The sequence below is a fragment of the Leptodactylus fuscus genome, chromosome 1 (assembly GCF_031893055.1).
Source record: "Leptodactylus fuscus isolate aLepFus1 chromosome 1, aLepFus1.hap2, whole genome shotgun sequence".
NCBI classification, from domain to species: Eukaryota; Metazoa; Chordata; class Amphibia; order Anura; family Leptodactylidae; genus Leptodactylus; species Leptodactylus fuscus.
In genome coordinates this window covers 52,082,250-52,097,535 of record NC_134265.1, presented here as the reverse complement: position 1 = coordinate 52,097,535, position 15,286 = coordinate 52,082,250, and the positions used below count along the sequence as shown (strand labels likewise).

Genomic DNA, 15,286 nt, shown 5'->3' with positions numbered 1-15,286 from the left:
GTTGGCTCTGCCGGAGGAGGTGGAGGCTAAGATCGCTCCACACCAGTCTCCATTCAGGTCCGACCTTAGACTCCGCCTCATCCGGCAGAGTCAGCGCTGATTGGCTGGAGACTGGCCAATCAATGCTGGCCAACGCATTCCTATGGGTATGCGGTGATGCAGCCGTGCTGAGCGAGTGCACATACTCACCTCTGCTGTGCAGAGACTCAGCAGTGTTGAGCCAGTTCTGCTCAACTACACCGTTTGCCGGTTGGCTCTGCTGTGCGAGCTCGGCACACACTCAGCCCTGCTGATTCTGTATACTGATTCTGCATACTGGCCAATCAATGCTGCTCAATGCATTCCTATGGGAAAAAAGTTTATCTCACAAAAAACACAATTACACACCCGATAGAGCCCCAAAAAGTTATTTTTAATAACATTCCCCCCTAAATAAAGGTTATCCCTAGCTATCCCTGCCTGTACAGCTATCCCTGTCTCATAGTCACAAAGTTCACAGTCTCCTATGACCCGGATTTGAAATCCACTATTCGTCTAAAATGGGGGTCACCTGATTTTGGCAGCCAATTACTTTTTCCGATTTTTTTCAATGCCCCCGTTGTCGTAGTTCCTGTCCCACCTCCCCTGCGCTGTTATTGGTGCAAAAAAAGTGCCAGGGAAGGTGGGAGGGGAATCGAATTTTTTTGGAGTTTGCCACGTGGTGTCCGTATGGAATCGAACATCTCGAACAGTCTGATATGCGATCGAACATGTGTTCGATAGAACTCTATACATTATCATTTTTTTACATAAGGCATACACTTGTTTAGCGCTTTACATGGCCTAATATTTGAGGCAGAATGGCGGATACATTTGTAACAAATACAGGACAAAGTGTGGTCCAGACATCACTATTTTAGGAATCAGCAGTCCTATATAGGTCAGGGAAGGTGGTGTTGGAATACCGGTTGGGGGATGCTATAGGCCAGTTACGTTTTCTGTAAGGATATTGGGAGGGGGGAGCGTTGTAGAATATCTGGTCGGGTGAGGGAAGGGTCTTCAGAATTTGTGTAGAGGGGTACAATGAAATATTAAAACAATTGTTTAATTCTTCTAGAAATAATCCCACCATTGGCGGCCATATGCGGAATTGCAGCTCCGCCCTATTAGCTTGTATAGGACAGAATTACAGAACCGCACACGGCCAATGGACTAGTAAGGCGCTGTTTATGGAGGTGTTTCTTCATACATGTGTACATTCTATTACTAAGGAAACTGTGATGTCATTGGAGGAACTTAGCAGCGGCAACGTTCCGTTTATCAGTTGAGTGGTTAGAAGTCGTTGTGATAGGAAGACGCGATCTTTCTAGTGTAATTGATATTGAGCGCTGTAATAGGTGCACTATGAAACGCAAAAATTGCTTCATGGCTCCCAATGCCAAAAGATCCTGCAGTAGATGGATGAGCCATGGATTTCATACAGAAGTCAGCTCCATGGCATGCAATGCCTACAATGAGTTGACACTCATGGGCAAGCAATGTGATGCCATTATCAGAGTCCAGAGCACTGACTTTCATGTTCATAAAACCGTCCTGGACCTCTGTAGCCCTTATTTCAGGTGAGAGTTTAATATTTTTTGAAGCTGAAGGGGTTTTGCCAAATCGACAACTTATCACCTATACATAGGATAAATGGTAGATAAGTGTCTGATCAGCAGGGTGTTCAACAATTGGGATCCCCACTGATCATGAAAACAGGGGGCCTATGTACCCCTATATGAACTATGTTTTATAGATAGGTTCCTAGGAGTCCTGATAGTATTCTACACTATGTTTTATAGATAGGGTCTTAGTGTATAACACTATCAGGGCTACTATGTTTTATAGACAGGTTCTTAGTAGCCCTGATAGTGTTATACACTATGATATATAGATAATTTCCTGGGATTCCTGACAGTGTTATACACTATGTATTATAGATAGGTTCTTAGTAGCCCTGATAGTGTTATACACTATGATATATAGATAATTTCCTGGGATTCCTGACAGTGTTCTACACTATGTATTATAGATAGGTTCCTAGGAGCCCTGACAGTGTTCTACACTATTTGGTTTGTACTGAACTTGTTTGACCCAAAATAAATCTTGAACCTGAACTTCCCAATTGTAGCCTTTTACATTTATACGTGAAGGTTAGTATTAGTGATATTTTACTTCTATGTGTTCTCTATTTTCAGGGCTCTTTTCAAAAATGATTTGGGCAGTTCAGATAGAAATGTCTATAACATACCAGGCGTTCACCCACAAACCATGTGGAGTATAATAGAGTACGCCTATACCAACAGTGCTGAGATAACGCCTGAAAATGCAATGGACCTCTTTATTGCAGCAGACCAATTTAATATCATGGGAATAGTCAATCTGAGCAGCAAATTTATCGCACATCAGATTGATCATGAAAACTTCCTGGACATATGGAGAGTTACCAGCCATTACCTCTGCCCTGATCTCCGCCAGAAGACATTTACATTTATCCTCCACCACTTTCAAGAACTAGTGAAGACATCAGAGAAGTTCTTTGAGCTTACTCTAGAAGAACTTAGAGAGCTGATAAAAGAGGATGAGTTAAACGTCACAGAGGAGAGCGCAGTATTTGAGGCCATTGTCAGGTGGATAAACTTCGCTCCTGCGGAAAGAAAAGAGTCCATGAGAATTCTTCTCCCTCAGGTATGGCTATAGCGTTAGAAGGAACAGAGCTGCCATGACAGTGTCCAGGCTCCATGCTGTATCACTATATCAGGGACTGGATGTATGGATCCCACCTAGCATATATATCTGGGGAATAATAAAGGCTTACCTGCACAATGTTCTGTATGTAGCCATTTACATGTAATGACCACCAACATACTTATGTGTATGGGTATCTTAAAACCCAAATAGATCAGTAATATTTTTAATTTATTTTTTTTAATAAAATGTCTTAACCCTCTTATATTTCTTGCTAGATCCGCTTGGCCCTGATTAATAAAGGATACGTCCTGAACAATATCATGGCCAATGAGTATGTCAAAGACAATGAGGACTGTAAAGCCATTGTTAACACTGCTCTCACATTGAAGCCGAACATGGTGAGACCTCGCCTACCATACGCCATTTTATTTGCTCTTTGTGGCTACAGTGGCTCAGAAATCGCTAACAACATCAGGCCTTATGACACCCGAGCCAACCGGTGGACCAGAGCTACATCTGCAGTGAGGAAACCTACAGCCCATCATGGCACTGCATATCTGAATGGCTACATTTATCTCATCGGTGGATTTGATGGTTCGGACTACCTGAGAAATGTGCAATGCTTTGACCCCGTGAAAAAGACGTGGCATGAAGCAGCCTCCATGAACTATAAAAGAGGACATGTCTGTGTAACAGTCCTTGATAATTATATATACGCCATGGGTGGTTTTGATGGGCAACAGACTCTTCATACAGTGGAACGTTACGACCCTGATGCCAATCGGTGGACTTTAATTTCCTCTATGCAGGAGAAAAGGAAGGATGCTGGTGCCACCACCCTTAATGGAAAAGTAAGGAGACTTTGATGTCTATACCTTCAGCCCTAGCTAATTTTTGTGGGATTTTCTTTTTTACACTTTTATTTTTTGTGTTGCAAACTGTACAACTGACTAGGAATTTGTTTTGATGTCTAAGTCTGGAGGAGCGGCTTACAAGAATCTTCTATATAATGTGAATTTAGAAGCAGGTTGTTACATTATTGTCCATTCTTTATTTTATTCAGATCTATATATGCGGTGGATCCAACGGACAGGATTGCTTGTCATCAGCCGAGGTCTACAATCCAGAAAGTAGGCAGTGGAGCTACATCAGCCCAATGAAAAGCCGACGAAGTGGAGTCGGAGTCACAGCCTATAGAGGCAAAGTATTTGCGGTATGATAATGGACATTTTCTCTTTCAGCATCAAGTTAGTTATAATATAGATGGAAGACACTTTAGCTCCAGGCCTGTCGGGGCTCATTGGCTGCTATAAAGGGGTTGATAAAGGATAAATGGAGTCATCTTTTTCATCAGTTTTATTAATATCAGGCTTACCGTGCATGCGCCATTTTTGGCTGCTCATGACTGTTCTTTACGGGGACACGGTGTGTATTTGTATCTGTAGCCTAATGCAGAAAAAAAATAATAAATAAGAGGTTTTTTTCAGATTTATTTCTAATTTGCACAGGCTGCAATTGACTGAATTTTATACTTCTTCATTTTTCTTCAACAGATTAGTGGTTATGATGGACACAATTGCGTGTGCACTGTAGAGACTTATAGCCCCCTCACTAAGACCTGGTGTAGGGCACCAAACATTCTGAAGAGGCGCAGAAACTTTGGCACCGCGGTAATAGATGACCGCCTTTATGTTGTGGGCGGCAGGAATAACTTCATCCCCATTTTCACCAATGAATATTATGATGAAAAGACTAAAGCTTGGCGTGCCCAAACAAATGAGATCTCCCCAAGTGTCCAAAGCTGCTGTGTGGTTCCTGGTCTACAGAACATTAAGGAGTACATTTCCTGAATTTGAAGAATATGTATTTTTTAAAGACTTCTCAGGTGTCACCCTGTAAATACAGGAATATTTCAATAAATGGCCTGAGAAACCAAAAGATTCTTAATCAATGGGTGAGAGGGTAGAATAACTTGGGGGCCGAGTGCTGGTTTCTATCACATGTCCCAAAGTCAGAACCTTCCCAAAAACTCAAGGTTCTGCCTGGATAGTAAGTAAGCTTAACACTTCATGAATAGAGATGAGCGAACAGTGTTCTATCGAACTCATGTTCGATCGGATATTAGGCTGTTCGCCATGTTCGAATCGAACACCGCGTGGTAAAGTGCGCCATTACTCGATTCCCCTCCCACCTTCCCTGGCGCCTTTTTTGCTCCAATTCAGCGCAGGGTAGGTGGGACAGGAACTACGACACCGGTGACATTGAAAAAGTAGGAAAAACCCATTGGCTGCTGAAAACATGTGACCTCTGATTTAAAAGAACAGCGCCGCCCAGGTTCGCGTCATTCTGAGCTTGCAATTCACCGGGGACGGAGGTTTCCGTCCATTTAGCTAGGGCTTAGATTCTGGGTAACTGAAGAGGAAAAGGGGACCAAAGGTCCGTTGAGGGAGAACCGCGCACACTGGTATGTTTAAGAAGATGGTAAACCAGGGTCCAATCACATAGGGTTTATTGGGTAGTTAAAAATACAGCATATAGCACGACGTGTTTCGGGCCTTACACTGGCCCTTTCTCAAGTGCAAAAAACGAGAGCTGTAGGAGGACACAATAAAACATACTAAATAAAAACATAAAATAATATAAGGGGACCATCAAGGTATAATCAAACAAACAAGAGGGCGTCTGACCCATTAGAATGCATCAACATATATTGAAAGATATATATGTATACATTTAAAGGAAAACATAAATTGGTTTTGACATTCTGTAAAAAATTAATTAGATGACAAGTGTCAAGCTCGAAGGATGTAACTATAATAGGTGTGATATTAGGTATGTAGTATAGATTAAAAATTATATTGCAAACAACAATATAGATATAGCTACAAGTGTGCCATATCTTGTAATGGTCAAAATAGTGATCCAACTGGTGGATAGCGCGCACCCACAGTCAGTATTATGAATGAATAGAATGCAAATAAATATAAAACTTTAGTGGTGAACATGTAACACAGTAGCAAATTGTGCTCTGGATGGATATAAGTTGATACAAATGACATTGGTGTTCGCTAGATACAAAAAAGTTGAAGATTGAAATCTCCCACAACCCAGTGGTTGATGAAGGATCAATGACAGAGGGAAATGGAGGGTGAGGTAATTTATAGCCACATGCATAGATAATAAAATATGGGTAACTGAATATATGGGGAATTGAAAATAAGGTCCTAGTGGGGACCACTTGTAAATCACATTTAGAGGAGGGAAGGGGATGGGGTGAAGTGATCCCCCAGGTGCCACATCCTCCCTCACAATATCCACAGATCTTAAACAAAATGTAGTAAAGCTTAGTATAGCATGATAGAACATAACTTACCAGGTCCCGTCAGGTCAGACGCTTGTCCACCCAACAGCAACCTGAGTATTTAACACATTGGTAGATGTGGGCGGGAAACTACTTCCTGTGTGCGCGTCTGTTTACCGCCGCCCCCCCCCCCCCCCCCACGTGGAGTACGCAAGTGACGGCGTTCTATGGAACCTGGTGCACATGTCCAGTCAGTCCTGGGATGGTGGTGATGTCATGTTTGTCAGCCCATAAGGGACTGCTAAGCAGGCAAAGGATGGCTAACAAACAAATGGGAGACTGCTTATACCAACAGCAAAACTGAGTCTGTGAGGGTCAAACCACCTAAGAATCAATTATTAGTCTTACAGTGTTATTTCATTATGCAGGACTGTTAGTGGTTAGATGACCACTTGAATTAAATGGATGTAGGGGACTCATTTGGTTACATCTTCTGAGGCGATGTTGAGGCCTGCTGGATGGAGGGTATTTAATCTAAACATCCAGTACATTTCCCTTCCATTAAGGGAATGCAACCTGTCAGTTTCTATTGGTGAGATGGTATCAATTGGTATAACTTTAAAACCTGCAAAACTTTTATTGTGATAAGTAAGGGCATGACGGGAAACACTATGCTTGATGTAACCATTATTAACATTAGATATATGTTTACAGATGCGTTCTCTTAGGGCCCTAGTGGTCCTACCCACATACTGGAGGCCACAGGGGCACTCCAGTACGTAGATTACCCAGAGGAGGAACAATCAAGGTGATGCTTCAACTCAAAAGTCTCCCTAGTGGCAAAACTATAAATATTTTGTAATTGGTGACCAATTGATATACAACATTAGATTCTGGGTAGGCAGGGACAGGCTAGGATAGGAAGGAGAAGACAACCAACAGCTCTTGTAAGAGCTAAATTCCAGGGAGAAGCTTGTCAGTGTAACGTGGCACTGATGGGCTCAATCGCCGCAACCCAGCTTTCCCCGGATCCTGAATGGAATACACTGACAGTGTATTCCTGTATACCCTGTATATACCCCCGATCCCCGTTCCAACGGTGTGCCCCCCCACCTTCACCCCAGAAATACACTGGAAGTCCCCTAGCAATAGAATTGGGGCTATATACACACACTATGTTTGCTACTGCCATATAGTGCCATTGTCTGACTGGGAATTCAAAGAATATATTGGGGTTACAAATACCCTCATTTCTTGCTACTGCCATATAGTGCCATTGTCTGACTGGGAATTCAAGGAATATATTGGGGTTACAAATACACTCAAGTCTTGCTACTGCCATATAGTGCCAGTTTCTGAGTGGAAATTCCCCAAATAATTTGGGGATTCATTCACCCTACATCTCAGGCTCTTGCCATATTCACCCAGGTTGTCAGTGCTGCACCAGCTCGTTCCCAGACAGCTCGGCCCGAAAAACACATTACCTATATAGAGGATTTGGACAATGAAGACAACATGTTCTAAATCTAATGTCTGCACCTTCTCCAGAATTAAAATGAAGGCAGCTATTAACTTTCAAATAGCACTGCACAAAGGAAGATCTTATCAGCTTGTCTCATGACATGCTACTAAAAAGTGTCATTTGTGTATCTTAATGTAAATATAGTTGTATAAGCTTTTTGGGTTTTAGGCACTGCCAAGTTATTTATTACCACCCGCTCCCTTATAATGATGATGACGCCAAAGTCAATGTGGGTGTTCAGAGCTCACAGCTTTGGTTGACATTTGTCTTGCCCTCTGTCGGTACCAGCTGTCTTTTTGGATACCGTAAAGTTATGTTGACTTTATTAACAGCTATAGAAGCTTTAGCCAGGTTGTGACGGTGTGTAACCCTAACAACACTAAGTGGGATACACATTAATAGTCAGTCTATGTACGCTAAACGTATCACTGAAGTATTTTTTTTTCCCTCTCCCCTAATATAAGAAAGGAACAGACATTAGACCTAGACCGGGGTTCGAGGCTTGTAAAAATCCAGTATTATTTGTTCTCCATTATGTGAAATATGCGTTAGACTCTTGAAAAGCAACCCAAGATGAAGTCAGCCATGTTTGCCAGTGTGTTACTTGGCATGCCTTTGCTGGCCCCAACTGTAAGGGTCACTCTCCATTTCCTCCATTTTCCACTCCCCTTCACACCATTTGTGGTGAAGCAATGGGATGCACTGAAGTGCACCCTCTAGCCTCGTGTGGGACAGGGACATCAGATGCCAACCCCCTCGTCTTCCTCCGCCAGCCAACGGTGCGAAGATGAGAGGAGTGTGCTCTGAATGTTTTCTGCCTAGCAGAGGCTAGTTCTCACTTACAAAAATGGCCCCACTTTGACCTGTATATCAGGCACAATGGTGTAGGTTTCAAAGAAACATGGCACCAACAAGTTGAAAACGTGGGCCATGCGTGGACCGTGTTTGAGTCTGGCAAGCTCCAGATCTGCTACCAGGTTCCAGCCATTATCACAGGCGCAGAAATGCCAGGCCCCAGGTGTAGCAGGGAAAAAAAATGCCATCTCAGCCAAGATGGCATCCCTGACCTCGGAGGCACTGTGCTGTCTGTCCCCCAAGCTGATCAGCTTCAGCACGGCCTGCTGACATCTCCCCACGCCAGTGTTACAGCATTTGCCGCTAGTAGCTGGGGTGGAGGTTGCAGCGTCGTAGGGTTTCAGTCTACTCCTGGCATGAATTTTGGCCTGGGAGAGGAGATAGGCCACCCCAGTTTGCACCCGGGGACCAGACTCCACCACATTCACCCTGCCTGTCATTAAAGATAAGCACTGCAGCATCCCTGACCACAGGCGCTTGTCCATGTGTCGGTGGTCAAGTGGACCTTGCAGCAAAGCGCAGAGCTCTGGGCCCGACTGATGTTATGGGACACATGCAGGCGCAAGGAAGGGACAGCACACCGAGAGAAGTAGTAACGGCTAGGCCCAGCATAGGGAGGTGCCCCAGCTGCCATCTGCTGACGGAAGGCCTGGGTATCCAGAAGCATAAACAAACACCAACATCTCCAGGGCCAGCAGTTTATCGATGAGGCTGTTAAAGGCTTGGGCATGGGGGTGGGTTGTGTTGTACTTCTGCCTGCAATGAAAAGCTTGGGAGATTTGGAGTGGCTGGGAAGAGGCGCATGATGGTGCAGGCCAAAAGGGCGCATGAGGGTGAACTCCCCAATGTGTCAGAGATAGGTGTGTAGGTGTCCTTGCATCATATACTTGCACCATACTTGGCTTTGGAAGTTAATTTTGTACCAAAAAGTGGTTAAGACAGCGATCTCTCAGCTACTCCCGTTACACTGTCTATTGACAACTCCAGCACTGAAGTTACCATCTGTGGAAGTGGACCACCACTTCTAAGATCCCAAAGGAAGTAGGCAAGAGATGTGCAGTGCAGAAAAAAAGATGAAAAAATAAGTGTAGGCTGTAGAGCACAGAGGGATCGGAGAGGACAGAGCTGGTGTCGGCCAGGTATTCCCACAACATGCGCCTATACTTGTCCCTCCTGGTGACACTAGGCCCCTGAGTGGCAGTAATTTGTCCAGGGGGGCCATTAACGTGTTCCAAACCTAGGAATAAGTCTTCCAACAGGGTAGAGTTTTGCATGCCTTTGCTTCTACCCACTGTTTTTGCTGCTTAGCTTCCCTCCACATCCACACTGCTTTCGCCCCTAAACATCACCCCAGTTTATGCATCTGCTTCTACCCTGTTTTTTTGTTGAATTAGCTTCCCTCCACATCTACACTGCTTTCGCCCCTAAACATCACCCCAGTTTATGCCTTTGCTTCTACCCTGTTTTTTTGTTGATTTAGCTTCCCTCTACATCTACACTGCTTTAGCCCCTAGACATCACCCCTGTCCATGTGGGGTCGGTGGCCTCGTCATCCACCAACTCCTCTTCCAATTGCGCACTGCCCCTTACTGCAAACCGCACATGACCACAGCTTGCCCTGATGGCAACTGTGTCTCATGATCCCCACTGAGGTCCAGACAAGTCGGTGGCGGGTCCAAAACCCCAAAATTGGAAGGAAATGACGGATGCTGCAGTATTTCTAACACCTGTTCCTGGTGCTCGGGCCTGGTCTGTGTTGTACTCTGCACCCTGCTTAACGCAGCTGCCATATCCGTAGTTGTGATGAGCGCATGCTAATGTTTCGTGTCCAGTGCAATGGATGGGATGGGATTTCACATAAGTCTGCCACCCATGGCCACTCATGGTTGAGCAACTGAGGGAGTTGACTTTGACGAACCCGAGGGTTTTGGAGTTGGAACTACATCAAAGGTCTGTGCTGCTCACACACTCTGCTCAACACATGATATGTTTAGTGCCAGCAGTGTGGAGACTTTAAAAACTATCCGCACAAGCGCCACACTTTCACCAGTAGCTCAGGAACATTGGGGTACCTTTTAAAAAAGATTAGTAGCAATGAGTTAAAAACGTGGCCCAGGCATGGAATATGTTGCAGACTGCCAAGCTACAGAGCCGATCCCAGGTTATGGCCTTTATCACACATGACAACATGCCTGGGCCCAGGTGCAGTGGCAAAAACCACATTGCCGTGTCATCGAGGATGGCATGACTCACTTTGTAGGCAGTGTGCTGTCTGGCCCCCAAGCTGATGAGATTCAGCACGGCCCGCTGACGTCTCCCCACACCAGTGTTGCAGCATTTCCAGCTCGTAGCTGGGGTCAATCTAACAGCGGAGGAGGAGGAGGGTGGTGTTTCAGCCCTCCTCCCAGGAATGTTGTGTGGGGAGACAAGTCAGGAAAATTCTTGAAACAGGGGAGAGTTTTGCATCTTTGCCCTTGCTGCCTGTGGACATCCCTTTGCCTCTAGCCACCATTTTCCCTGCTTTGCTTGCCTCCACATCCACACTGCTTTTGCCCCTAGACATCACCCCAGTCCATGCCTCTGCTTTTACCCCCAGTTTTTTATGCTTAGCTTGCCTCCACATCCACACTGCTTTTGCCCCTACACATTACCCCTATCCATGCCTGTGCCTCTAGCCATAACTCTGCCACCCATGGAAACTCATGGTGCAGAAAGTAAGGGAGCTGACTCTGAGGAACCCTTGGGTTATGTAGCTGGTACTCCATCAAAGGTCTCTGCTGCTCACACACCCTGCTCAACATACAGTATCTAGGGTTTGAGCGTGTAGTGACCTCGCACAACAGTAGGTGCTTCAGGCAGATGTAGGCCTTGCTGGAGTGTATTGCGGCTAGCTCCAGGTACTGTAGACCTGGGAAAGTGGGTGTCCAAGTGCCGCACTTTCACCCTTAGCTCAGCTAATTTGGGGTATGTTTTTAAAAATCGTTGCACCACTAGATTGAACACATGGGCCAGGCATGGAACGTGTTGGAGGCTGGCAAGCTCCAGAGCCCTCCAACAAGACAAAAAAGCCTGGCCCCAGGGGCAGCGGGGATAAACAAATTGCCATCTCATCCAGGATGGCATCCCTGACCTCAGTGGCAGTGTGCTGTCCGTCCCCCAAGCTGATGAGCTTCAGCCCAGCCTGCTGACGTCTCTCCACACCAGTGTTGCAGCGTTTCCAGCTCGTAGCTGGGGTCAATCTAACAGCGGAGGAGGAGGAGGGTGGTGTTTCAGCCCTCCTCCCAGGAATGTTTTGTGGGGAGACAAGTCAGGAAAATTCTTGAAACAGGGGAGAGTTTTGCATCTTTGCCCTTGCTGCCTATGGACATCCCTTTGCCTCTAGCCACCATTTTCCCTGCTTTGCTTGCCTCCACATCCACACTGCTTTTGTCCCTAGACATCACCCCATTCCATGCCTCTGCTTTTACCCCGTTTTTTATGCTTAGCTTCCCTCCACATCAACAATGCTTGCGCCCCTAAACATCACCCCAGTTTCTGCCTGTGCTTTTCCCCAGCTTTTTTTGTTGATTTAGTTTCCCTCCACATGCACACTGCTTTTGCCCCTAGACATCACCTGTAACGATGCTAGTTATCAGATTTGGAGTCCAAATGGTGGGGCAAATGGTACAGTACTTAAATAATAATAAATGGAGGAAAGGTACCTCAGAGGTAGAAGAAACCGTGGTCAGATGTTTGCCGGGATCGGTACACAGGAGGAGCAGATCAACCGTAGTCAGACGTTAGCAAGGTTCGGTACACAGGAAGAGCAGATCAATCATAGTCAGGCGTTAGCAAAGTTCGGTACACAGGAGGAGCAGATCAATCGTAGTCAGGCGTTAGCAAAGTTCGGTACACAGGAGGAGCAGGTCAATCGTAGTCAGGCGTTAGCAAGGTTCGGTACACAGGAGCAGCAAGGTAGCGGTGAGGTTCAGGGGCAACAGGAAGCAGACAGCCAGAATAATCAGGCACAGGATGGAGTAAGCTGTGAGTTTATATAGGACAGGCTAAACTGTGATTGGCCACAGAACAGGTGATCTTAATAAACCAATTACTCCAACAGAAAAGACCAGACAAGGTAAAGCACAGAACAAAACAGGATTCCAAATAGTACTATGGTTAAGGCTGCAGAACATAGCCAGGAAGTCATGGGTTCAAGACCCAGAGAATTCAGTTCGTGACATCACCCCAGTCCATGCCTCTGCTTTTACCCCCAGTTTTTTATGCTTAGCTTGCCTCCACATCCACACTGCTTTTGCCCCTACACATTACCCCTATCCATGCCTGTGCCTCTAGCCATAACTCTGCCACCCATGGAAACTCATGGTGCAGAAAGTGAGGGAGCTGACTTTGAGCAACCTTTGGGTTTTGTAGACGGTATTCCATGAAAGGTCTGTGCAGCTCACACACCCTGCTCAAGATATGGTATTGTAGGGTTTCAGCGTGTGTGAATGACGGACAACAGCCTGTGTTTGGACAGATGTAGGCCTTGCTAGAGTGTTTTTAGGCTAGCAGCGGCTAGTGTAGACTTGTGAAAGTGGGTGTCCAAGCGCCACACTTTCACCCTTAGCTCAGCTAATTTGGAGTATGATTTGAAAAATCATGCAAAAATCGTTGCACCACGACATTGAACACGTGGGCCAGGCATGGAACGTGTTGGAGGCTGGCAAGCTCAAGAGCCCTCCAAAAAGACAAAAAAAAGCCTGGCCCCAGGGGCAGCGGGGATAAAAAAAAAATTGCCATCTCATCCAGGATGGCATCCCTGACCTCAGAGGCAGCGTGCTGTCCATCCCCCAAGCTGATGAGCTTCAGCACAGCCTGCTGACGTCTCCCCACACCAGTGTTGCAGCGTTTCCAGCTCGTAGCTGGGGTCAATCTAACAGCGGAGGAGAGTGGTGTTTCAGCCCTCCTCCCAGGAATGTTGTGTGGGGAGACAAGTCAGGCCACCACATTTTGCGTCCACGCCTCAACTACATTCAACCACTGTGCCAAAATTGAAAGGTAGCGTCCCTGTCCGCATGCACTTGTCCATTCGTACCTGGTCGCGTGGAACTTTTGGGCAAAGCGCTGAACTTAGGGACCGCCTCATGTTTGGGGAAAAGTGCTGGTGTGGACGGCACAGTGAGGTGGCGCAGTAGGCAGCAGGCCCAAAAAGGGCAGAGTGTCCACAAGCCAGGACCCCAACATTTCCTGGGCCAGAATTTTTGAGATGAGGCCGTTGAAGCCTTGGGCATGTGGGTGGGTTGTGCTGTACTTTAGCCTGGAATGAAAGGCCTGGGAGATGGGGAGTCGCATTGCAAAGTGTGTAAACCACACTCAGTTTGTCCTCGACCTATACATTTAGAAATTATCTCCCCCAGCGAGGAACGTGGCTTCGATGGGAGAATTTTTCTAAGGAAGCTAGAAAAGAGGGCATCTTGGGCCTTGCTGGCTCAGGTCTAGCTTCTGTCATGCAGCTGTCTTCTGCCTCTGGACATCCCTTTGCCTCTAGCCACCTTTTTCCCTGCTTAGCTTGCCTCCACATCCACACTGCTTTTGCCCCTAGACATCACCCCAGTCCATGCCTTAGCTTGTACCCCCAGTTTTTGCTGCTTAGCTTGCCTCCATATCCACACTGCTTTTGCCCCTAGACATCACCCCAGTCCATGCCTTAGCTTGTACCCCCAGTTTTTGCTGCTTAGCTTGCCTCCACATCCACACTGCTTTTGCCCCTAGATATCACCCCAGTCCATGCCTTAGCTTGTACCCCCAGTTTTTTCTGCTTAGCTTGCCTCCACATCCACACTGCTTTTGCCCCTAGACATCATCCCTATCCATGCCTCTGCCCCTAGCCATAACTCTGCCACCCCTGGAAATTCATGGTGCAGAAACTTTGGGAGCTGACTTTGAGGAACCCTTGGGTTTTGTAGATGGAACTCCATCAAAGGTCTGTGCAGCTCACACACTCTGGTCAAGATATGGTATGTAGCGTTTCAGCGTGTGTGGACATCAGGCAGATGTAGGCCTTGCTGGAGTGTTTTGAGGCTAGCAGCGGCTCCTGTACACTTGCAAAAGTGGGTGCACAAGCGCCGCATTTTCACCAGTAGCTTCGGTACATTTGGGTATGTTTTCAAAAAACGTTGCACCACTAAGTTAGACGTGGGCCAAACATGGAACGTGTTGGAGGCTGGCAAGCTCCAGAGCCGCTACCAGGTTCCAGCCATTATCACAGGCGCAAAAATGCCAGGCCCCAGGTGTAGCAGGGAAAAAAATGCCATCTCAGCCAGGATGGCAACCCTGACCTCGGAGGCACTGTGCTGTCTGTCCCCCAAGCTGATGAGCTTCAGCACGGCCTGCTGATGTCTCCCCATGCCAGTGTTTTAGCATTTGCCGCTAGTAGCTGGGGTGGAGGTTGCAGCGTCGTAGGGTTTCAGTCTACTCCTGCCATGAATTTTGGCCTGGGAGAGGAGATAGGGTACCTCAGTTTGCACCCCGGGACCAGACTCCACCACATTCACCCTGCCTGTCCTTAAAGATAAGCAGCATCCCTGACCACAGGCGCTTGTCCAAGTGTCGGTGGTCAAGTGGACCTTGCAGCAAAGCGCAGAACTAAGGGCCCACCTGATGTTGAGTGACACGTGCTGGTGCAAGGCAGGGACGCCACACCGGGAGAAGTAGTGACGGCTAGGGACGGCATAGCGAGGTGCCACAGTTGCCATCAGGTCCGGGAAGGCCGGAGTTTCAACAAGCCGGAACGCCAACATCTCCTGGGCCAGCAGTTTAGCGATGTTGGCGTTCAAGGCTTGCGTGGGTGGGTGGTTAGCGGTGTAATTCTGCCGGCGCTCCAATGTCTGAGAGATGGTGGGTTGTTGTAAAGAAGTGCC

The 15,286-nt window shown here is 46.7% G+C and overlaps 1 protein-coding gene across 1 annotated transcript; it reads left to right on the top strand.

Moving 5' to 3' along the window:
* Nucleotides 1–1,404: 1,404 nt before the first annotated feature.
* Nucleotides 1,405–4,559, top strand: LOC142198680 (kelch-like protein 10). Its single transcript, XM_075269720.1, has 5 exons — nucleotides 1,405–1,598; nucleotides 2,217–2,706; nucleotides 2,985–3,560; nucleotides 3,773–3,922; nucleotides 4,263–4,559. Exons 1-5 carry the CDS (start codon nucleotides 1,405–1,407, stop codon nucleotides 4,557–4,559), a joined length of 1,707 nt encoding a protein of 568 aa, XP_075125821.1.
* The last annotated feature ends 10,727 nt before the right edge of the window (nucleotides 4,560–15,286 follow it).

Excerpts from the sequence above, each read along its gene's own strand:
- LOC142198680 (XM_075269720.1), top strand. The coding sequence starts at position 1,405 with ATGGCTCCCAATGCCAAAAGATCCTGCAGTAGATGGATGAGCCATGGA. Across the intron at positions 1,599-2,216 it reads CTCTGTAGCCCTTATTTCAG|GGCTCTTTTCAAAAATGATT; the intron begins GTGAGAGTTTAA and ends CTCTATTTTCAG. Across the intron at positions 2,707-2,984 it reads TGAGAATTCTTCTCCCTCAG|ATCCGCTTGGCCCTGATTAA; the intron begins GTATGGCTATAG and ends ATTTCTTGCTAG.